Here is a 25,000-nt window from a genome sequence, read left to right on the forward strand (position 1 = left end):
GTTGCTGGTAGAGGATGATAAGGAGAGGAGCTACAAGGCAGGACTGTCTCACACACACTCTCTCACAAACACACACAGGCGTGCATACACACACCGAGCCGATATTATGCATTTTCTAAATTATCGGTATTGCCAATTATTTTTGATGTGAAATGTAATTCACATTTCTTCTTGAAGCCGAAATAAACCTGAAAATGTTTATCGGACATGCTTGCTTTTTACTGCAGGAACGTTAATCTTACGCCAGCTTAATGTTATGTCCATAGGTAAAATAATGTTAACGTTAGCATAGCAGTTGAGTAATTTAGACTAGTTTGATTGTTGGTGTATTTTTGAAACATAAACGCGGTTATATTGAGCAAATGGATAAAAGCACTCTAATTGTCTTTTTCGACTGTCATTACATTCTTTTCTGACCATACTGACAGGAGCTAAGGTAGCCACAACGCTAACATTCGCTACTGCAATAGTTTTCTGATGGAAGATGTACAGTAGGGCATATACCTGTCTACGATACATCCTAAACACCGGGCTGGGACACTTCTGCTTGCTAAATAGGTTTTTCAGCAGTTGACTCGGTCACAGTCCTTGTCAGTGCTTTGTAAAATGTTGCATTAGGACCACAATAAATCTACACAAAACTAGATGTACCGCGTAGCGGTACAAAATATGACCGCCGCTCAGTCCTGCACATCCATTCCGCGAAAATAAATCATATTAATGAATTTGTCTCCATCTTCTACTCCATTCCCCACTCTTGAAACTTTTGTGTATGCTTGTTTGAAATGTGTGTTTGCACACATTCCGCACACAAAGTAGCCTACTGGCGCTGCAAAGGTGAATAGATTTGTTTCTGGGCCAAAAAATCTGTAACATTGTTATAAAACCTTTAAAATCTCTAAACAATCACAAGTAGGGCAGTTCATCACAGTCCATCCATTCCACTGGACTGATGAAAGGTACACCTGTAGGCTACATTGTATTTGGGAAAAGCAGAAGGTAGCAGCATAATGTATTTATTTATTTATTATTAAACAAAACAATCCCTGTCAGTTCCATGCAGTTTTCAACAGCTATCAAGAAGAGAGGTCATGTCATGGATTTTTGTGAATGTTTCTTCTTCTACATATGCATAAGTTTAGTCATCTAGTTCAAATGATATTCAGCTTTATTGTCAATGCACAAATGAAATACCAGTAGTCTAAAACAAAATGCCGTTTTTCCCAGTGGTGCAAATAACTGACATGTCCAAAGGGCCTTCATGAAATGCGTTGCGAGACTGTTCATACACATTTTAACGGGCAAAGTTGAAGAGCTACTCTCCGTTATTGTTTGTGCAAATAATATGCTGATTCATGTTCCCTTGCATTTTGCAACCATGAGGTCAATGGTTAAGCTCAATCTTTTGACGCAATCTTTTGATTTTCACCCAGCCTAGTCCATGGTAGGCGCCCGATAGAAATATTGTTTAATTTTGCGATTGAGATATCCACGCACTGGCGCCCCCCCTGCGACGTGTTCGCCCCCCGGTTTTAGAGCTATTCTAAATGCAAAAAGGCATAGAGGGAGTTATGACAAAACCGTGACTGTTAACAAACTATAAGCTATATAAGGTAGGCCCTATGCTAGGCCTATTACACAACACAAATTGTCGCTGGGCTATGCTGGCGACCCAAATAAAATCTCCGTTGGAACCAATGGCTTACACCTTACAGTATCAAGCTGCCACCTCTTGGCGAAAAAGTTAATAGTTTTGCATATCAGTAGTAATACATTTCACGTAGCTGTGAATCACGGAAAGGGCGAATGAAGTGGACACTTCTAAACGGAACCCAACCCACTGTACAGTAGCTCAAGGTCTGTGGCTAAAGCAGCCATAATGAAAGCGTTATCATTGTTTGGATACTTCACACACACGTGTTTTTTTAATCGCATAGACTACAACTACCAAGCTGGAATCAAAGCACATCGACTCCCCTCTCACACCCTAAACACGCACTTCGAACAAACAAAAAGCGCCTCAGTCTCACGGAATAGCCATAGGCAAAACTGTATCTGACCCTTGTAACGTTGGTACTAAATCATTCATCGCAAAGAATGATTTTTGTAGCACGTGCAACAAATATGTGTAGGTACAGCCCTGCCCTGAATACATCTCAACGTGCGCTCTAAAACATCTGGTTTAAATGGAGATTGTAGATCATCACGGGATCATAGACAGGTTATCTTTCAGGTAGCCTATATATTTTCCATTAAAAACCATCACGTAGCGAACGTGTTGTGGCTAACTCACTTAGCTCCTGTTAGTAGCCTAGGTTATGGTCATAAGCAAATGAGATGACAGTCGAAAGATACAATTAGTGCTGTTATCGATTTGCTTGGTAGCTTATAAACGCATTTATGGTTTTCTACAAATACATCAATAATCAAATTGGCCTCCATCACTCAACCATGCTAACGGTAACATTATTTTACCTACGTTCTGCTATTGATAGGATTAACGTAGCCTACCTGCAGTAAAAAACAAGCATGTCCGATAAACATTCTCAGATTTATTTCGGCTTCAAGAGGAAATGGGAATTACATGTCATGCAGAAATCATCCTACCCTTAGACGTTCTCTGCGGTAACGTTAAACTACTGTAGCCTACAGTCTTGTCCTTGTAGGAAGCATAGTGTCTTTCCAACCCATTTAAGATTAACTTCCAACAAAATTACGTCTCACTGCAACGATGCGCCATCTAGTGGACAAACGACTACTTATCGCCAATACTGGAAATGCAGCCATGATGATGATGATGAATATTTATTTTGGTTTTCTTTTAATCCTACTGAATTTGTAATTATGTATCGGCCGTTCTAATACCGATAGTATGTGGGTGCCTGTGTGTGTGTGTGCATGTGTATATGTGTGCACCACCATCTACAGGCCAATGAGTGTAGAGTCACTAAATGTACACATAACTTAATTTTTTAGACCCCCCCATGGATGAAATTCTACGAAACTTGGCATACCCCCAGAGAATGTCAGGTTAATCATACACATAAAATTTGGTGCAGTTCTGAACGTCTTTACTGAAGAGAGGGGCGATTAAAGCAGAATGATATTGCATTTTCATTTTTTACCGGGGGGGTGCAAATCACAAATGAGTGATTATGGGCTAAGTTGATGTGGGCCCTTGAGACCAACATACCATAAAAATTTCTTCATCCTCGGTGCCACGGTTCAGGTAGTTATTGAGGAAAAACTGCATTTTTTGGGTTTCGGGGGCCCAGCGCGGAGGGGGAGTGGCCCCCGGGGACCAAACGAAATTTTTCCGTAAAAGTCTAGTGGGGCTACATACCCACCAAATTTCATGTGCCCTGGTGTTTCGGTGCCCCGGGTATCGTTGACCAAAATTTCAGGAAGTAGATGACGGAAAAAAAAAAAAAAAAAAAAAAAAAAAAAAAAAAAAACTTTGACAATCCCTATATGACCGCTTCGCTAGCTTCGCTAGCGGCGGTCATAATAAATGTGAGCATCTGAGCTAACATTCATTCCCAAACACCCACTACACTACTCCTTAGTTTCAGTCTTCAATTTATTGTATTTCAACAAAGGAGTTTCAAGTAAGGAAGAGCATGTTTTAGGCTACAAGTAAAGTAACTGATCATACTTGTAAAATGTTTCGCTTGCATAAAGGGATAGAGTCATTAAGCATACCGGATCTGATAAGGAGAATTCAGAGAGAAGACAACTATGGATACAGGCTATCAGACGTGAAATCGTTTCAGGAAATGGGACCTGGCAACCTTCACAGTATAGGCCCTACACGTCTGTGCAGTGATCATTTCATCAAAGGTAATTTCAACATTTGTTTGAATACAATGGGTGTATGATCATGTAATTAATCGTGTCTTAAGTTACCCTGTAGTTTCGTCAATCAACACCACCAGCTGGTTCCGCGAGTCAGCTGTTTGTGTTATGAGTCTAAGCTAGGCTAACAGCTGTCGTCTTTTGCTAACAACAACAAAAGTTGTGTGATAGGTTGTTTTGAGGTTTGTGATATCTATGGTTTTCAATGAGAACCAGAGATGACCCAACAGTAGAGCTAGATTATTTACGGAGGAATTATTACTGCTCGATTATTAATACATATTGTCTGCTTCACACAATTTAGCTAGTTAATCCTAGTCCCTTATGCAGCTATCTTGCTAACAGACTTGATAGTTACTAGAAAGACCTGGAACTAACGTTACAGGACTCAATGTTGAAAATACCCAAAACCTTGTGTGGCAATAACATGCTTTATCTATTATATTATCTTATTTTATTATTTCAGGTGCCAAATCTGATGACCCCTGATTGGGTTCCGTCTGTCTTCTCTCACACCCCTGCCACCAAAAGGGAGAAAGACATCCAAGCTTGTCCCATCATTTTTATTTTGGCCACAGAGAGAAGAGCTTCAGCTGTCAATGCCCATGATATTTAGACAAACTTACCCTAGATGTGCCTGCATAATTGATTGTTTCGAAATTTTTATAGAAAAACCCAAAGACTTAGAAGCAAGAGAACAAACATATTCGACCTATAAACATCATCACACCATGAAATACCTAATAGGCATATCCCCACAAGGAACAGTCATATTCATATCTAAGGGATGGGGAGGCCGAACAACAGTTTTAGACAAAGTAGTCCATGTGTGCTGTGCCCTTACAAATGTGGCACCCTCAATCATTCCTTCTGGTTAAATACTACAATAATACAATGTAAATAAGCAATGATTTATTTATACAAACACACACTGTAAATAATAATAATAATGAATATATGACATTTTAGATATTACAATAATACATGTATTACATTTTCACTTTAAATACCTTTGTGCATTGTATTTATTTGTATTCATCTGTTTTATTTATCTATGTATGTGCATTTTATTTATTTATTGAATAAATCTGTAATTGTCTGTCTAACAGTGCAATTCAAAATGTAACACTTTTCATTTGTTTTCTTTGTGCACACTTGCGTTTTGCCAATTCCTGTTTGCAGACACTGCACCTCCAATTCAAAACACTAAGATCAGTAGTCTGCAAACAACTTCTGTGCATGTACAGTCTCTTGCAGATTCCTGATGTACACTACATGTGAGCACACTTCACCTAACCCGGCCATACAGGTGCAGTGGCCAAATCGAATCAGTCCCTCCTTTTCCACAGCAACCCAAGTTGTCAGAGGCGATTCATTCAAGCTGTAGAAATGATGTACCTAGAATAACATAGAAAAAGGTTTTAGTTAGATAAAGTATATCATTCACAAGCACAGTAGCCTACAACAGATATTTTTTAAAGCTACACATTTCTTTCCTTTTTTTAATTAGGTTACCATTACATGTGGCATCACGTGGGTAGACAAATCAGACGAACTGCAAGCTGTGAGTCCAGCTGGGTTTCACTTCTAAGTGACGGTCATGAAGTCTCCTGTCATAGAGACAGTTGACATGGATAATTTCAGATTTATGATTCGCTGATGTTATGTTTCATGTCAATCGTGTAATCTTAACTAAACCAGTGTTGCAAACTTAGCGACTTTGTCGCCATATTTAGCGAGATTTCAGACCCCCCAAGCGACTTTTTTTGTAAAAAGCGACTAGCGACAAATCTAGCTACTTTTTCTGGTGTTCTTGGAGACTTTTTGAGACTCTGATGTGATGGCATGTAACGTCCCTTTTTACTCTTCTGAGTGAGCAGTGAGTTCGGCTGTGCTGTGTAAGAGTCCATGAGCCACAGGGGGTCGTCACTACCACTTGGGGGGGCAAATTCTCACTATATTTTTCTGAAAGCTACATATCTCTGGAGTATAAAATGGTATGATAGCAAGTTGGATCTTGTAGCTTTGTGGCTGTACAGGCCTTCAAAGTTGACCTGATTTGAAAAAAAAGGAAATTCCGCCTATTGGCTTTTTTTGTTAAAACACTCATAAGAGCCCAGAAAATAATCCAAATCTTATTATTACTGATGCATATGTGGTGTTTGATGTTGGCATACATATTTTGACTCATTATGTGATTTTGCTCTTCATTGTGGTTGATAAAATTCAAGATTTATGTGCAAAAAAAAGCTAATTTGAGTTTTCAGAGCAATATGTTACGGCAATACTTGATGATTGATTATTACTATTCTACCTTACTTACTTTCAATTGCGAATTGAAATTAATGTTAAATGATAACATACATTAGCCTAGAAATCTAGACACACCCTAGCAGCAGGGCTAGTCTAGCCCCCATCACCCCCTGCCCCGCCCCCGCCTGATGCCTCCTTGCCTGTGCCTGTTGAGGTGTCCACGACCATGGCAACCTTGACAGGGACAACAAGGAGGCGGACATCCCCTAGCCCCCCCCCCCCCAACTGCACTACCCTATCCCACCCATAGTGTCTATTTATTTACAAATGAACATACTGTAATTACACTTATACTGTACATAGCCATATTCTACTGCTTTTCATCCTGCACATACACTTATTATTAATACTATTGTAATGTTACTGTTTCTGCACTACAATGGTACTGTTACCACACTGCACATAGTTGTACATACTGTACATATCTGTCTATATGGTTCATACTAAATATCCATATTTATTCCGTTTTTCTGTAATATATTCTGTTAATACACTGCATATATCTATATTGTTCTTACTACTACTATAATGGTACTGCCACTACATTGCACATAGGCCTACCTGTACATGTTGTTCATACATTGTTCATATTACATAGCCATATTTATTCTGCTCTTATAAGGTAACTGCTAATACACTGCACATATTTATATTTAATTTATACTACTCTAAACCACCTTCTGCAAAACAACTGTATCCTACTGTCTACACTGCACTATATTTCTTGTCCTGTCTATGCACCAGCTGCCTATACTGTGTATATCACATTGCACTTTTCTGCTTTTTTGCACTTCTGGTTCGACGCAAACTGCATTTCGTTGTCTCTGTACTTGTTCTCTGCACAATGACAATAAAGTTAAATCTAATCGAATTTAATCTAAAAAATGATCTGCCTCTGTTTTGCCTCTTTACGGATCATGCTATGAATAGCAGCAGCAATGTCTGCAAAAGTTGAGACATTGTTATTGACCTTCTGGTCCAGAGACATTTTATCAATGATTGTTGCTGTATTATATTCATCTGGAACATTATCTGATAGTGATGCAAGTTTCTGCAAATGCTTTGCAAGTGCTGCTTTAGAGGTTTTCCTTGGGGTCCCCTCAGGTGTCGCCAATGACCATGGTTAAGGTCCAAGAGGGTGACAAAAGACTTCTCTCATGTCCAGTCTTTAACATGATGGTCTTGCCATGTGCCTGTGTTTTCTTTTTTGACTCATGCCACATAAATGTCTTTACATTTTGCTTTGTCAATGTATCATGGAATTAGTGCTTAGGTGTATCTGACTCCAGACTCTATGTCTTGAACTTGCATCTTTGCCTGTAGTATGAGCCTGAATCAGATCATCCCTAACCTCTTGTGTTGCTTTGCCTGCTGTAGATGAACTCATGTTCCTCTGAAAATGGATTGATCCAATTTCAGTCTCATCAGATCTAACTGTGTAGAATTTTTAAAACTGTTGTAAATGTCTGTAGATCAAGTCTTGGAAAATAGTTATTATTTCTTTTCAATGGAAATGATTTTAACATCAGCTGAAAGACAATTTTAAGTATGACAATAATAATAATAATAATAATAATAATAATAATAATAATAATTGTACATAATGATAACAATGTGTAAAGTATGAATATTTTCACCAACCAGTTCATCTACATCTCATTCCAATATTCTTACTAGTCAAAAGTACAACTGAAATGTATAATGTAGATCATTTTAGCACCTGTGAAGCAATTACCATAATTTCCCAACTATTAGCTGCAGCTTATACATTGATTTTGCAAAATTTCTTCAGCTATGAGGTTAATACACGGGGGCAGTTAATATGGTATATGGTTTTGTTTCTTTTAACTTGTATAAAACACTGTCCTGCGGCTTATACACAATACAGCTAATACACAGGAAATTACTGTATGTATTTCATGTGCCCTGGACATTATGAAATTATAATATTTATGTTAAGCTGGGTACATGTGGTGATGTCAACAATTTTCATATGGTATTCCTTGAATGTAAAAGTAATATGTGATTGGTAATCATGATGTTTTGATCTCTTGGAATATCTCTTATGGGTAGTTTCAATAAAATACTAATTTACTGAATTTTGGGGGGGTGTTTCCGAATAGTACATTTACAAATAGTAAATAGCATAGCAATGCAGACCTATGTAATCATTTGTATTTCAAGTCTCTGCTGGGAGGTAGGAAGGTAGAAATACATTGATTAATGAGGTAGTGGGCATTTCAATTAGTGCTGCAACACGTTGTGTCTCTGAAAACGTAGATTTGCTCATAATTATTACACATAAATGTTGAATTTTATCAACCAAAATGAAGGGCAAAATCACATAATGCTTCAAAATATGTATGCCAACATCAAACACCACATATGCATCAGTAATAATGAGGTTTGGATTATTGTCTGGGCTCTTATGAGTGGTTTAACAAAAAAAAGCCAATAGGCGGAATTTCCTTTTTTCAAATCAGAGGTCAACTTTGAAGACCTGTACAACCACAAAGCTACAAGATCCAACTTGCTATCATACCATTTTATACTCCAGAGATATGTAGCTTTCAGAAAAATATAGTGAGAATTTGCCCCCCCAAGTGGTAGTGACACGCCCCTTTTTGGGCCTGTGGCTCATGGACTATAAGAGTCTCATGCCTGTTTCGTTTGTGAATTAGCCTAGGCTACATCGAGTTCGCCCAAAGCGTTGCCCCATGATTATAAAAGTAATGACTAGCCTATGTAGTATCAGCCCATGTTATCCACGGAAGTAGATGTTCTTTAGCTCTAACAGCTCAGACAACGTTATTGGAAGGTGCAGCAACTTCGGGTGAGATTAGGCTACAACCAGAGTCAACGAGACGAGAGCAATGACATGATGACAGGGAAACAGGGACATGCTTTCCAGCACCGTTCAACAAAGGAAAGTAGGCTACAACTTCATTCACAAGCAGATAGTTCAAAATCGAGCATACAAGTTAGAAAAACCTAAAGCATTCGTTTTTAGGCCAGAGCCGTATACGGCTCTGGTTTAGGCTATAGCCTCAATGTTGTCAATGCAGGACAGACTGTCGGCTGAGGGAAAAAAAATTCTGTCGGTCTGTCCGAGTGACATTAACTAAATAAATAAAAAATATAGCCATTGTTGTATGGTTAAATTGTGTGTAGCCTATGGTGAAGTTATAATCAGACTTCAAGCTGTGTAAAGCAAATGCAGCAGTTGGGAATAGGTTGGAAATGACTGATTTTCAGCCACTTAATGCTCATTCTAGTATATACTATGACAAGATGTACAGAAGTGTAAAGTGTATCAATTAGGCCTACCCTAAATATACGAGTATATTAAATTAAATATATTTAAAGTAGGCTCTTAAAGTTGCCTATTTCAGTAGGCCTTGGAGAAAAGCAAACAGGTGTAAAGGGGAATTAAAGGGCCATCACCGTTTTTTTTTTTTTTTGGGGGGGGGCGGTCACGACTTGGTGACGTAATTGATACGCAAATTAGTGTGCGACGTCATCTAGTGACATTTAGCGACTTTTGGAGCTGGCTTTAGCTACTTTCCATTTGAAATAGTTGGCAACACTGAACTAAACGTGCTTACACGTTCGCCAGTAGGTGGCGAGAACGCGTTATCATCTGTACGTGATTTGATATATGAGAAGAGGAGTATGTGGTGAATGAATGACACGTTACTGTTGTACTGCGTCTACTTATTACTTACAGTTACTTTGCATGCATACTATCGTACACTTATTACTACTACATTACAACCTAACAGATTGCTAACAGGATTATACGCATTTCGCTGCCCCAACTGCTCTTGTCTGTTGTCTGATGCTATGTGGAGTGGATAAGCAGGTAGGCTACAATGTTGACATCCTGCTAGCCATATATGATACAGTTGGCATACGTTTTTTTTTTAAACTACTTATCAAACTGTCATTCGCCGGCAGGCAGGGTGTACATATTCAGATGAAGCCTTCATCACACGATGGAACAGATGTCACTTTGTGTAACTTATAGCTACAAACATGCAAACATTAGCAAACGGGTAACGTTAGCTATCATAGCTAACTAGTAACACTCACCTTTTATGAAGATATCCTGTTTTTCACCTCCCATACGACAGCGTTGTTAACCCATCCACTCTTGATAAAAATATAAGGTCAGGCTTTATAGGAGATGGAGACACATTGTCAAGCGTGATTTATTTTTGCGGAGAGGATGTACAGGACTGAGCGGCGGTCATATTTTGTACCACTATGCAGTGCATCTAGTTTCCTGGCTCTTTGACATGGTGCCATTAAGTGAATTGCTAAGCACTGCAGAAAAAGAGTAAACATCTCTAAAAGCAGGACACCTAATCTAACACACTATGAGGAAGTGAAATGAGATGAAATCCATCAGTGTGCCAGCACAGTTCATCTCTGTCGGTTTTTAAACGTTCTTAATGGACATCCTAGCAAAGGAAAAGCTTTTTTAAGTTTCATAGTAGCCTAGGTTTGTTTGGACTAAATTTTCATAATTCTCCCTCTATGGAAGTGCTATTTCAGATCGCTGCCTACAGTGGCAAAAAGAGAGTATGCGAACTCTTTGGAATTACAAAATTATTATCTTTATTGAAAACACCCATACAATATTCATAGTGCTAGTGGGAAAAGTAAGTGAAACCTTTAAATATTAAATACTGGTTGAACCTCTGTTGGCAGGAATTAAATCAATCAAAGTGCTCATGGTAACTATGAATCAGGTTTGCACGATGTTCCGTAGGTATTTCAGCCTTCAGCCCTAAATCGTGATGCTGCCTGAAGTGTGCTTCAGCGTTGATGATGTTTTTATTGAGCCCTTTTGATGTCCAACAGTGCTGATTGTTCTTTTCCAGCAATTCAATTTATCTTTCATCACAAATAATTTCCCCAGTAACATTGTGGAGTATCAAGGTGCTCTTTAGCAAATGTCCAGCACGCAGTAATGTTTTTTTTAGAAAACACTGCTTCCACTGTGGTGTCCTATTTAGTTGTTAACCCTTAGAACCCGATTGACGCAAAGTGCGTCAAAAAACACACCCTTTCTTCTCTGTTACATTGCTTCGCAACTAGATAAAACCTTTATTGCATGACAGAGAAGAAGTGGGGCTTTCCAAAGAGACTACACAGTAAAAAATGGGGTGTTAATATTTCAGAGTAAAGTTATTTAAACCCAGATGGAGTATTTTCAACATTTTGGAGAGTAAAGTTGCTCTATCAGTGGAGTTAAAAGTAAGAGTAAAATTCTGCAGACATGCAGTGAAAAATTCAACTCTACAGCGTGATGAATAGGTTACCCGCCACTCTGCTGCTGTAGGCCAACTACCGAGGCTGAAGGACGACTGCGAAGGAGTAGCCAACTGATATTGTCAGGTAAGTAATGTTAACATTTCTGTGTTGTGAACAACAAACCGGTCTTTTTTCAAATGTACATAGGCTATTTTTTTTGTTGTGTTAGTTGCAAGCAACCATCTCTATCGTTATGTCGTCGATTTCCATATGGCGGTAACGGTAACTCCCCACCTTGTAAATTAGTGAGTTCGTTAACGTTATCAGCTGGCAAATTGGGCATTAGTTCAAATGTTCGACACATCAGTTCAGACCAAGGTTTTCCCTGCATTGAGGTAAGAAATAGGCCTACTGTCCGTTTTCTAGAGCTAAGCATAGGTAACGTTAATGTTAACTTAATCAGTTCGTTTGAAGCTGCTAACGTTACGTTGGCAGTCTGAAGATAGATTGTGCTTGTCATGGTGTAACGACAAGGGAATGTAGGCTAGCTTACTATAAGCAAGCTAGCATCCAGTAACTCTTTTCTGTCTTTCTTTATGGTGGATGTTGTTAGTGTTGCAATATTTTCATCAATGAAGTTGGTAAGAATGGTAAATGCTTAAAACAGCGTTAGCTCAGTCGCTAACAACACAACCTTTATAAGATTTTAGCTTTTGTTCGCTAACGTTAGTTTCCCAACACTATTCTATTCTAGCGTTTTTTATGCTGGTAACTTTACTGTTAGCATACTATTGGTCTCATAGTTAATGTTAGTGTTATAAAATGATAACTTAGTTCACTGATTGCATGATGGGTTCGTTTAACGTGGCTTAACCATTTTAACTGTTACTGTTTACAGAAACCAGAGCGAATTGAAATAGCTAATGAATGAGCTAGCTAACTCAATTTGCTAGCGAATGGGACAAGAAGCTAGCGCCTCATTTACGTGAACTTCACTTCACCCAATTTGCTGCGGAGTATAAATTATTCAACCAGCACGACTTTGCCTTCTGTAACCTTTGTAGTTACAGTGTACTCTATTTTGCATAGAAAAACGAATAGGTAACTCTCTTAGTTGAACTAGCTTAAATTATGATTTTTGATATATATTTTTACCTCTCAACAGGTGCACAATGCTTTTGCGTGTTCAGTTCAGGGGAGAGCAAAAATATGTGAAGCTGTCTGAACCAACATTTGATGCTTTCTTGAAAGAAGGTGAGTAGGCTACATTAGATTAAAGCAATATCTCACTCTATTGCAAGAGTACAGCATTAACCTATTATATTACGAGAACTAGTTAACTTTGTCTTTAAACATTTTTGTGAATACATGAGGCTAACTTAAATAATTGTTATTTGACCTTTGGTTCTTGCAAGAAGGAAAAACATGGGGATCACCATCATTTAATTATTTCCCTTTTTCTTTTTTTTTTGAACCAGTTTGCCTAAAATTCAACATACCAGAGAGCAGACAGCCAGACATTAAGGTGTATGACCAGTCTGACACAGAAGTTGACTCAGGGGTTTTTGAAGAAGTATTGAAGCAATCACCTGGAACCTTTCGTATCATTCTAGGCGATGAAGGACTTGGTACTCATTCAGACAATTTCGAAATGTGTTTATTTAGTTTAAAGGCTGGAATGAGAACATTTATCGTCTTAAAAATAACAGCCTCATGTAATATATTTCTATGTTTTATACAAATTAACAGCTGCCTCTCAATCATCATGCTTAGTAACATCTGATGACACCGTCGTTCAGAATTTCTCTCTGTGTGACCCTAATGAAGAAGCAGCCGCTGGTGAACAAAGCCATCCTAAAAGGCCATGCCGAATAAACTATAAGGCAAAAACGGTAGGTAGTGGAAATTGCTGCTAAGTCCAGTCTGAATGTTGTATCATATCATGGGAAGTGTTTTTTAAATAACTATTTTCAGTGTTACATATGGTTTTAAAATGACTAAAATTGCATTTTATTCCACCTAAAGTTGATTGAAGAAATTCTAACATCAAAGCCTGGTGGTGAACTCATTATGCAAAAAACAAATCTTTGACAGATGCCACCAGAAGACAGATGATTAACATACTTGCTGCTGAGATGACAGAAACACATGGGTAAGCATTACATATGTAGATGGGCTGAAAGAAACATTGTTATTATTTACAGTAACAGTAATGTAAATTGGGTTGTACAATATCAATTGAAAGATGTTATCTTTGAATTCATATGCTAGGACATCACCCCCCTAAAGTGTCGGAGTGACTTATGCCCAGGGGATAGTCGCCTTGTTTCCCTATCTGGAAGACCCATACTCACAACATGATATGTAAGTATAAGGGCCATTGCAACATTATGCACGTCTCTGAACTGTTGTAGTACTCTTTTGTGTGTAATGTATTTATAATCACATAGGAGCATTACTACGATCCGAAGAGTGGTTCTGGATACCTTGCATGGCGATTAAAGACCTTACAAACAAAAACTGCAGAGGAAAGATGCGCTTCAGTCAGCAAATCTCCAAAAGGTATGTTTACTGATCAGTAACAATGATGTTGGTGATTTGTGGATTGTGCAGAAAGTCTTTGACATTGTATTTTGTCTTAAGTTGGTGGGCCAGGCCATGGTCGACAACCCTTCACCTTTGACAAAGTGCCATCTGATGAGGATGTGGAAGCAGCTATTAGTGTTTTGAGACACTCTGCTGATGAAGACACTGTCCATGAGATGATGAAAACGACCTTCATTTATCGGCAAGCAATGGTCAATGATGAAAACAAATCATCAGATGTCTTATTGGTCTTTCCACGATTTCTGGACACACCAGGACTGGTACGACATCTCAGTTCGCTGCATCACTAATATATCCAATGCAGCATCAGTTATCACTCATCACTCATGTCTATGTGTGTTGCATTGCAGGTGGAACAAGATTTCAGACTTCTGTTTGGTGAGACCACAGCCAACAAATTCTTAGAGAGGTGGCCAACCACTTTCAAAGCAAAAGTAATAAAGGAGAGCCATGGACTTGTACCCACCACAGAACTCTTGGACTTGATGCACAATGCTGAGTCAGCTGCGCAAGTTGAGAATGGTAAGAATCAAACCTTTTTACTTCATATTGTTGATTATGTAGGTCTGCAGTACACATTTTGGTAATTGTGCAAGTTGATAATTGAATACTATTATGGCATAATGTTAATCAGATGTTTCTTTACTTATTTGTAGGCTGGGACAGTGACATGTCTGCCATCTTGCTGCTGCTACATCTGCTACCACCATCTGCACAAGGTCGAAAGAGTCTGGGAAAGATGTCTGCATCTCAAGCTATAGATCAGCTCATCAGATTTCAAAAGGTATGCTTGGCAGTTGTTAAAATATATATTTCCTATCACTTCAATCTCATGCACAGTTTGAGGTGATCTGATTTATTGTTAGAGATTAGTTACTAAAACAATTCTGTTGAATTTATTTTGTTGTAGGTTGGAACCAGTGTGCAGCAGCATCTAGACAACATCACCCAAAGTACTCAGCCCTACCTTCTCGCCCAGGGATCCACACAGAGCAGCATTCACTCCTACTTCGTTGTGATTGACAAGCATGCGCTTCAATGCAAGGCAACAGGTTCAGTGGGAGCTTTTGACGAACTCTTTAAAGCCCATTATGTGTCTTTGGTATGTCGTACAGTTCTTCCTTGAGCAGCTTTTACACTTTTGTGCAAACAACTATCTATACCATTGATCTGGGGGAAACAAAGGAGACTCCAAGAGTTGTCAAGTTGCGTGCAAGAATTGTGCGTTAGTTGATGTTTCTTTGCAAGCACAAAAAAAAAATCGAAAGTGACCAAGGAAGTCCTTGTCTTTTCTTTGGTAAGCATTGTGTAGTATTTTATTTTTAAGTGTTATTATTTTAGTTTTTATAGACAAAGCAAGAGGGCAATGTGTTTGCAATGTGAATTCACATATTTACAATAAATGCTGGTGCTGTCATCTTGTGTTTTTGTTTTTCTCTTTTCATTAGATATTAGTTCATTATTGTAATTCAGTAACACCACATCATAAGATTTACATTAAAAATAACACTGTAGAGAAATTAAAAGTAAATATTATTACACTTTAAAGTGTGTTTTTTTTTAAGTAAATTTGTAGTTAAATTAACTCTATAAAGTGTAATCACATTACTCTTAACAGTGTAATTCGACTACAGTGTTAAATATTTTTACACAGGTCATTGTTGATTTTTACACAATATTGAGTAGAATTAACTCTGAAAATCTTACACTGGCTACAGAGTAAATTTTACACTAGTTTAGGGTGGGACCAAATGTTATCTGACACAGAGTTAAATTCAACTCTTAAAGAGTAAAATTAACACTTCTGTTTTTACTGTGTACGCACAGATATGGCAAGCATATCAGATGAAAGAGGAGAAACAGGGCTATCCATTGGTACCATGGATCTTTCTGGCTTATAAAAACAGACGAAGTGACTGCAAAATATTAACGTCATGTACACAAACCAACACTGCACACCCATTACTCTCGGAGTAATTACTCGCGGACCCGTGATCGGATATATATGCCACGTATGTTAGATGAAAGAGGAGACACAGAGCTATCATTTGATACCAAATACATCCTTCTGGGTTATAAAACAGACGAAGTGTCAGCAAAATAATAACTTCATATAGCTGGACTTACCCCACGTTTTTGTCTGTTTTTGTGGCAAAGCATGTTTATAATCCAACGCTATCGTCTGTTTCTCTATGGCAAAACATGTCCATAATCCGGTTTTGAGATCCTAGCAAATTCCTGCATGGCATCCAATTCAAGGGTCACATTGCATCCCAATTTGTTCAACAAAGAAACACCTTCTTTGCCTTTACTTTGTTCATGGCAATGCAGTAAAAAGTTGAGAATCATCATGTGTGCATACACCATAGTCACACATGCTAACAGGCAAACTTGGGTCAAGTCAGGTCAGATCAGTTCGTGTCACAGATATGGAGCGCAGAATGGTCATTTTTCATTGCTAAATAAAAAATGGCATTTATTTCCGTAAATCACACACCACATATTTCTGTAAATTGCTCAGCCCCAGAGTATCCCTCCAACATGGCAATTATATTGCCCGTTTCAGGACAGTCTGCCCTACACACACATGGAATGCATGTACAGCTATGAGCTTGCTGTGGTGAGATACAGGTCAAAAAAAAATTTTATAATAAGATTTTTATATTTTAATTCTTTAAAAATAAAATCAATGCTAGTACTAATACATGAAATGATGGCAGATCTGGATAGCCTAGACTCTGCTGAAAAAAACAATATATAATATGTGTGTGTGGCACTTACAATGACCAGAATAAATCCTTATGAATAAAGGTAGTGAAAATGCCCTAAAAACAGCTTAGGGTTCTAAGGGTTAAGTCATAATGCAATAATGTGGCAACCAAAAATCTGTTGAACCTATGACGTCGGATGAACAGATGAACAGATTCATGACTCATGAATAGATATGAACCAGTTGAGCTGTTACTATGGTTTTTTCTTCACCTTATTGGCAATTCTGTATTGTGCATTTGGTGTCCTCCTATCTGGGTGCTCATGTCTAAGTACACTAGTACTAAATGATCTCTTTGTATGACAATGTGTTTATGTGGGCTGATGAATATTTACACTCTTTGAGATTACATTGTAGCCCTTTCCAGCTTCATAAAGATCAACAATTCTTTGTTGTATGTATTCTGAGTTCTTTTTCTTACAAGGCGTGGTTCACATCAGAGTATGCTTCTCATGAAAAGCAAACTCAAAATGTTGATGAATGTATTATTATGTATTAGCTAAAGTAACTCTAGACCACACGTTCAAACTTGTTTTATTGATTGAACTCCATATTTGTGAACTTCTGAAATAGGCTTTTATTAAAGCCATTAGACTTGGGGTGTACTTACTTTTTCCAACCAGCATTGTGAAGGTTTGAATGATGTGTTCAATATGGATGAACAATGCAATAATATGTCTGTTATCAGTGAAAACAGTTTGTCTTTGTTCAATAGTGTAATTCAGGTGAAGATTGGACAATATTTTAAGACACATATATACCTTAATGCAGGTAATTCCAAAGGGTTCACTGTATGTCTCTAGAATCACCTCTGGTTTAATTAGGATAGCATTATAATAGAAGCACACTGTGAATGACAAGAATACATTTGCAAGCTAACAGCAAACGTGTTAATGGGAAGAACGCTACAAGCTGAATTTACAATAACAGAATGCTGTATAATGTATTACTAATAAATAATACCTTCTTTTATCAGGTTGTGTACTCATCTGTGTCTGTTACATTATCTGTCACTAGAGGGAGATGTGTTTTAATGAAATTAGGTGTTTAATGGAATTGGGTTTTAGTTTAGTTTGCTGCATTTATCCAAATGCTAAATCTTTAACCACAACCCTCCTCACTCTCTGTCTGACTCGTTTTTCTTTCATTTAATAAAAAAATAAAATTTAAGCGTGCAAGTCTTTTATGGTTGGAATGTGCCCAAAGCATATCTTAATGGCAAGACACCTCCCGAAGGCCTCTACAAAGCATTCTAACTGATTGCTCTTGGCAGCGTTACTGACGGCGCTCCCCTGGAAACGTCTTGCTCTTTAAAGGGACTCAAAACTTAGTTGAACTTGTTTGGTATTACAGTGCGTACGGAAAGTATTCACAGCGCTTCACTTTTTCCACATTTTGTTATTGTATGTTTCAGACTCATCTTAAAATGGACTCAATTCATTTTATTCTCATCAATCTATGCATAATACACCACAAAGGGCCTTGGTCAGACAGGTAACCAAGGACCCAATGGTCACTATGAATGAGATCCAGTGTTCCTTTGAGAGGATGAGAGAAGCGTAAAGAAGGACAAACATCAGTGCATCACTCCACCAATCAGACCTTTATGGTAGAGTGGACAGATGGAAGCCATTTTTGCCGGGAGTTTCCCAAAAAGCATTAATACGACTCTCACACCATGAGAAGTAAAATCATCTGGTCTGATGAAACGAACACTGAACTATTTGGCCACAATTCCCAAAGTGGTGTGTGAAAGAAACCAGCCACTGAGCTGCACTGATTTGTTTGTCCTTCTTTACGCTTCTCTCATCCTCTCAAAGGAACTCTGGATATCATTCATATTTGGGTCCTTGGTTACCTGTCTGACCAAGGCCTTTCGTCCCGGATTACTCAGTTTGGCTGAGTGGCCAGATCTAGGAAGACTGTTGGTTGTTCCAAACTTTCCAACTTTTCTTGTGTCCTTTCCCAGATCTGCATCCTCACACAACCATGTCTCGCAGGTCTACAGACAGTTCTCTTGACCTCGTGGCTTGGTTTTCATTCTGACACACACCATCAACTGTGAGACCTTATATAAAGAGATGTATGCCTTTCTTAATAATGTCCAGTGAATTAATTTAGGCACAGGTGGACTCCAATGAAGTTGTAGAAGCATCTCAAAGACAATTGATAGAAGTTGAATGCACCAGAGCTCAATTACAAGCCTCATAAAAAAGGACCTGAATACTTATGTAAATGGAATATTACAATCTTTCATTTTTTATAAATTTACAAAATACTCCAAACACCTGTTTTTTGTGGAGTGTTGGAGTATTGTGTGATTTGAATCCATTGAATTGAATCCATTTTAAGAGGAGTCTGAAACATAACAAAATGTTGAATTGCTGTGAATACTTTCTGTATGCATGTATTTGTGACAATGCAAGATTCTTTTCATTGTCTTTCAGCACAGAGGCCTCTCTCAAAATATAATCACCTTTTTTTAAGCAGAAACCCTAATACTTATGGAACATGGAAATGGATATTGTTGTGTAATAGATTAGGTACCCCTTGTTACCAGTCCTCTCTTGTCTTCCCGGCTAGCACACTTTCCAAATATTTTTTTACAATGTATCCTTTGTCACTGTTGAAACCTACTACAAGAGATTGAATTCAAGCAGAGCTACATTCTTTACCAAATGCTAGATTTGTTTGGGGTTGCGTGCCAACACACAAATTGATCTAGTCAGAGGTTGATGGGCTGCATTGGGCAGGGAGTGAGAAATGCGGGGGTTTGTTTTCCAACTTCTGGCCAGCACGGCTTGACAAGCAAATCTGCCATGGTGCAGCTTTGAAAAGAAAGAGGAAGAAGATGGCTATGCTTGGTTAGTGACACATAGTGTAGTGGTGCAGCATCAGTGACAGAAGCAATCTGTCTCTCTGTTTGTTTACCTTATCCAGATCTCTGTTATCTTTGGTGTTCTTCTGCACATGAAAGCACAGGGGCTAACCTCTTAGGTCAAAGGTCAGAGTTCATCTGTTGAGTTCCCTTACTGTTCCTTCAACATCTCTCTCTCCCTCTCCCCTTGCTTTTCATTTCTCTGATATGCTCAGCATACCCTCAGCATAGCTAGCTGTGGTGACTTTACACTATGTGTGTATGTAACGCGTGTGAGTGTGTATGTTTTTGTGTGTTTGTGTGTATGGGGGCGTTAATCTTCATGTCTCCCAGCTGTTTACGGTTTTTGGATCATGACATGACAAATGATCAAGACATCATTTCACCCAAATGTCCTCTTCCTCTTTCCGTCTCCCTCTCTCTGTCTTTCCATCTGTCTGTGAGCCTTGGAGCCCAACATGTGTCATCCCAGTGACACACACCCTCTCCCCCCCCCACACACACACACATGCAGGTTTTGTGCTACTCATATATGTCATCCAGAAATGGCAGCCATGATGCAAACATACCTACGCATCCAGGATATTGAACTCAAACTGTGAATGACTTCATGTACACACATACATGCACACATACATCACACATGTGCATACCTATATACACATACAAACACACACACACACACAACCAGGGACATTCATAAACACAGGCAAATGTGCATGGGGTAGATGAGTAATTAGCACTATGAGTTAGTCAGTTATAAATGGTCGCTCTTGTTAACATCCTGTGAGCATACATCAGAAATCTGTGTGTCATCTCTCTCTCTCTCTCACACTCTCACTCACTCTCACCCTCTGTGTGTGTTTGTGTGTGTGTGTGTGTTGCATGTACTCTACGCACTGTAGCATAATGTATGTGATTACACAGAGCCAGGGGCACAGTCCCACATCTCCAACGCAACCTATCGATTTGTCACTAATCATGAGAGGATTAGAGCAGGAAGTCTCACTTCAGGGAACAGGGAAGTCGCTATTGATGGGTTCATCTGTGTGGGTGGGTGTTTGTGTTGAGAGTGGATCTGTATTTGCACAAACACATTGGCCAAATTGTTACTGACAGAGAAACTCCAAAAACATATTGATGACTCATTTGCAGAGAGAGGGAGATAGATTGTCGTTTCACAGTAAACATTTAGAGAAAGTTATTCTTTTTTTTTTACTGCAGGATATTATAAATTAACGTCTTCATTGACATATTAATGTTGAAATATCAAGTGTGTTTTTATTTGCCTTGGCAGTTACAAGACATTACTGAATGAGGTCAAAATGATCTCACAAAAGCACACATGCACACACACACACACACACACACACACACACACAAACACACACACACACACACTCACTCTCACTTAGGTGGATGAGTCATAAAGAAATCATTGAGCCCCTCTAATCCTCACCTCTCTATCAATTTACATTCTGGAACACACACTTACTCAACTTGCCACAGTGACGCAAAATTTCTCACCAAAGTAGCACGTGTTCCCTGACCAATTTAGTGAGTGTGTGTGTATGTGTGTGTGTGTGTGTGTGTGTGTGTGTGTGTGTTTATGTGTGTGTGTGTGTGTATGTGCGTGTGTGTGTTTATGTGTGTGTGTGTGTGCATGTGTTTGTGTGTGAATGTGCATTCATTGATGATTTTGCCGCCTGACGTCAGCGGCACACTGCCCTGGGGAGCAATTCATTAGAAAGAGGCAAAGCGCACAGATAGACACAGAGACGGAGGTGGAGAAGAAACAGAGGGAAGAAAGAGAAGGAGAGGGAGCAGAAATCAGCAGTGAGGCGCGGGCAGTCTAGCGGTCAGTAGCGGGGTGTCTCCCCGCCCTGCGGTCCTCTCTCCCCGACTTCCCCTTCCTCTTGAAGCTCATGGCTGCATGCGCTCTATCGATTCCTTAAGCATCAGCTCTTGAAGATGAATGGGGAGTCTCCGCTGAGAGGATCTGGCAACCCACGCTGTCCACATTAATTATGGATGTGAACCAAGTTAGAGGCTTTTCTCACAGATACTCTGTGTGTGGGTTTGGGTGTATGGGGGGTTGTGTGTGTGTGTGTGTGTGTGTGTGTGTGTGTGTACATGTGTGAATGATGGAAGGAAGTGCAACTGCGGAACACAGAGTGCTTGCTACTGTAGAGGGAGTAGCAGGTATTAGTGAATGCCTGTGAGTACAGAATCTTGTCTTGTTCACCAATTTTATGTGGCTTTGAACTTGCCATGCCTTTCCCTTTAGACGAGGATGAGAGCTCAATGCTCTGTTGAACTGAATACAAAAACACTCAAGTCATTTGAAATAATTTTATGAAAAATATTACAAAGGTTGTATGTCCAATGTGGCTAACAAATGGGAATGAGAAGCACTCTTTGGAAGATGGAAGATGTCATGGACGACTGAAAGGTGTGATGCCAGTTCCCATTATCATTTTCACCCCACCACACTCCCTATCTCCCTCTATCTCTATCTCTCTCTCTCTCTCTCTCTCTCTGTCTCTCTCTCTCTCTCCCTGTCTGTTTCCCTCACTGCCTCTCTCACTCTCACACTCTATCATTGCACATCCTCTGCAGTGCCTCTATTCTCTCTGATGTTGAGTGCAGAGGGAGAGAGGCTGTGTGTGTTTCTCTCTCTCTCTCTCTCTCTGTGTGTGTGTGTGTGTGTGAGTGTGTGTTCATGTTCATGGTTTTTTGTGTGTGTGATGGAAAGACAATGATGGAGAGAAATCACAGATAGAGAGAGGGACTGAGCTAGGGGAAGAGAGGAGAGGTGAGAGAGTGAGTAGGGAGTAGAGAGAGAGAGAGAGAAAGAGAGAGAGGGACTGACTGAGCTAGGGGAAGAGAGGAGAGGTTGTGAGAGAATGAGGAGAGAGAGAGAGAGGGGGATTGACTGAGCCGGGGGAAGAGAGGAGAGGTTGTGAGAGAGTGAGTAGGGAGTAGAGAGAGAGAGAGGGATTGACTGAGCCGGGGGAAGAGAGGAGAGGTTGTGAGAGAGTGAGTAGGGAGTAGAGAGAGAGAGAGGGATTGACTGAGCCGGGGGAAGAGAGGAGAGGTTGTGAGAGAGTGAGCACTAGAGGGAGAGAGCAGATGAGATTCGCTGCAACACAGATGCTGCTCTAATACTGTTTGCCCAGAAAATGTAATTTCTTCCTCCTCTCCCCCTGTCACTCTTTCTTGCTTGCTTCCCTCTGTTTCTTCTGTTTCACGCTGTGTGCTCCCTCCTTCTTCTCAGTAACCCCCCCTCTCTCTCTCTCTTTCTCTCTCTCTCTCTTTCTCTTTCTCTCTCTCTCTTTCTCTCTCTTTCTCTCGCGCTCTCTGTCTCTCTCACACATGCATCCCCACACACTCACACGGTCGTCTCTCTCTCTCTCTCTCTCTCCCCCACTCTCCCGCTCAGCAGAGGAGAGCAGTAGGGATTTTGCTCCTGCTGTGTTGGTTGCAAGGCAGTCACAAACGCTGCTATTTTCAGCGCAATATATTTTCTGTGTGTGTGTGTGTGTATGTGTTTTTTTTGTGTGTGTGTGCGTGAGCAGACGCTAGCCATGGAGGACACGGCATTGGCTCGCTCTCCTAGCGCGCTCTCTCTGTAACCTCGCGCGTGTGCGCGTGTGTGTGTGTGTGTGTGTGTGTGTGCACCTGCTGGAGACTGCCCGAGAGGATGCGAGTGTGTGTGGGCATGTGTGACGAGGAGAGCCAGGTAAAGCAGGGACCCGTCAGGGGGTGTGGTTAGATGACAGGAGCGGGATTCTCACACACGCACACACACACACCCTCACACACATACGTACAGTATGGCGAGTTTCGGTAAACTCACGGACTACTTCAACCGCCGGCGGTCTCGAGACGAGATCCGCGGAGGCAGAGAATCTCGCCGGAGTGGAAGCTACTGTTACACAGCAGCTGAGGCCAGGTACACACGTGTGTGTTTGTGTGTATTTGTTTGTATTTCCCGTGTGTGTTTGTTTGTGTGTGGTGTGTGTATGTGTGTGTGTGTGTGTGTGTGTGTGTGTGTGTGTGTGTGTATATTTATGTGTCTTGGCAAGATAGGGAGAGGTGCATGCAGCAGCAGGAGCAGCCGCGCTGTAATCAAAGTCAGACACACGTGCAGTTTGGTGTGACTGTGTACATGCTCTGTGTGTTATGGGTTGGCTGCTTATGGTTGAATGCTGACTGCATTGAGTAGAGAAATGTGTGAATATGCTGTAGTTCTACAGTGTGGCGTCTTTCAGTGTTTTCCAAAGAGAGAGAGAGAGAAGAGAAGACAGATGTCTAGATCCAGAGAGGGTACATGTTTTAGAGGAAAGCTGTGGATTTGATCTGTAATCTGTAAGTCTGTGTTTATTAGCAGGAGGTGGCAAAAGAAGTAGACAAAGACATTTTAATCTTCTGACTCAAGTATATTTGTACACACACACACACACACACACACACATACTGTACACACACACACACACTAATACAAGCAGTCTCTTGACAGCTCTGGATTAAAGGCTGAATGACGTATAGTTTGATTAATTTTTCTCTATCTCGGTGTCTCTTTTCGCATACACACACTTGCCCTGATCTGCCACCACTCCCTCAGTCTGTCTCTCTGTCCACTACTTATTCTCTCTGTCCAGCATTCCATCTCTCTCTCTCGTGTCAGAGAGCTGCTCTCTGGAGATAAAAGTGGTGCTCATATTATAATCTTCTTTTACTCTGTCTGTGTGTGTGTGTGTGGGGGGGGGGGGGGGGGGGGGGGTGGAAATTGGAAATTTAGATTTAATCACATACTAATTAGGAGCCACAGAGCCAGGTGAGTGAACCCTCAAGCCAGTCAATCCCTGTGATGAGTCAATTAAGTCCTTAAGTACAACAAAAAGCCAACATACACACACATACACACACACACACAAGCGCACACACATGCACATGGTTACACACACTTCACACATACACTTGCACCCCACATTCAGGGAAGGACAGACACAGAGGCATACCACTGACACTCACAGACACAGAGGCATACCACTGACACTCACAGATTCCTCTTCTGTCTCTATTTTATAGAGTCACTTAGCAACAGGTCTGGAGGACAGAAGTAGAGGGTTTATTTGAACATGGACGCTGGACCACGTCCAGGAGATAAAAAGGCTCCTCATGTGCATCTGATGAAATGACTGTAAATGGTTTCTTTATGAATGTTTGTGAATATTAAATAACATGTTATTATTTTGCAGCTGCTACAGCTGCTGTTGCTGTTGTTGTCATTGTTGCTGTTGGGGTTGTTGTTG

The 25,000-nt window shown here is 40.0% G+C and overlaps 2 protein-coding genes across 2 annotated transcripts in view; both read left to right on the plus strand.

Moving 5' to 3' along the window:
• ankfn1b (ankyrin repeat and fibronectin type III domain containing 1b) overlaps positions 1-25,000 on the plus strand; it is a gene marked incomplete at its 3' end in the record, with an annotated part of 107,117 nt that overhangs the window by 3,337 nt on the left and 78,780 nt on the right. The gene's annotated exons all lie outside the window — the stretch shown is intronic.
• Positions 13,880-15,364, plus strand: LOC143138594 (uncharacterized). The gene is made up of 5 exons (XM_076299031.1): positions 13,880-13,989; positions 14,071-14,294; positions 14,385-14,556; positions 14,691-14,818; positions 14,945-15,364. Exons 2-5 carry the CDS (start codon positions 14,190-14,192, stop codon positions 15,158-15,160), a joined length of 621 nt encoding a protein of 206 aa, XP_076155146.1. The 5' UTR covers positions 13,880-13,989; positions 14,071-14,189; the 3' UTR covers positions 15,161-15,364.

Source organism: Alosa pseudoharengus, unplaced genomic scaffold (genome assembly GCF_046254945.1).
Source record: "Alosa pseudoharengus isolate Yale_2024_CS ecotype anadromous, Long Island Sound unplaced genomic scaffold, YU_APseudo_1.1 YU_APseudo_1.1_scf_21, whole genome shotgun sequence".
Classification (NCBI taxonomy): Eukaryota; Metazoa; Chordata; class Actinopteri; order Clupeiformes; family Clupeidae; genus Alosa; species Alosa pseudoharengus.

Excerpts from the sequence above, each read along its gene's own strand:
- LOC143138594 (XM_076299031.1), top strand. The coding sequence starts at position 14,190 with ATGATGAAAACGACCTTCATTTATCGGCAAGCAATGGTCAATGATGAA. Across the intron at positions 14,557-14,690 it reads AGCTGCGCAAGTTGAGAATG|GCTGGGACAGTGACATGTCT; the intron begins GTAAGAATCAAA and ends ACTTATTTGTAG. Across the intron at positions 14,819-14,944 it reads AGCTCATCAGATTTCAAAAG|GTTGGAACCAGTGTGCAGCA; the intron begins GTATGCTTGGCA and ends ATTTTGTTGTAG.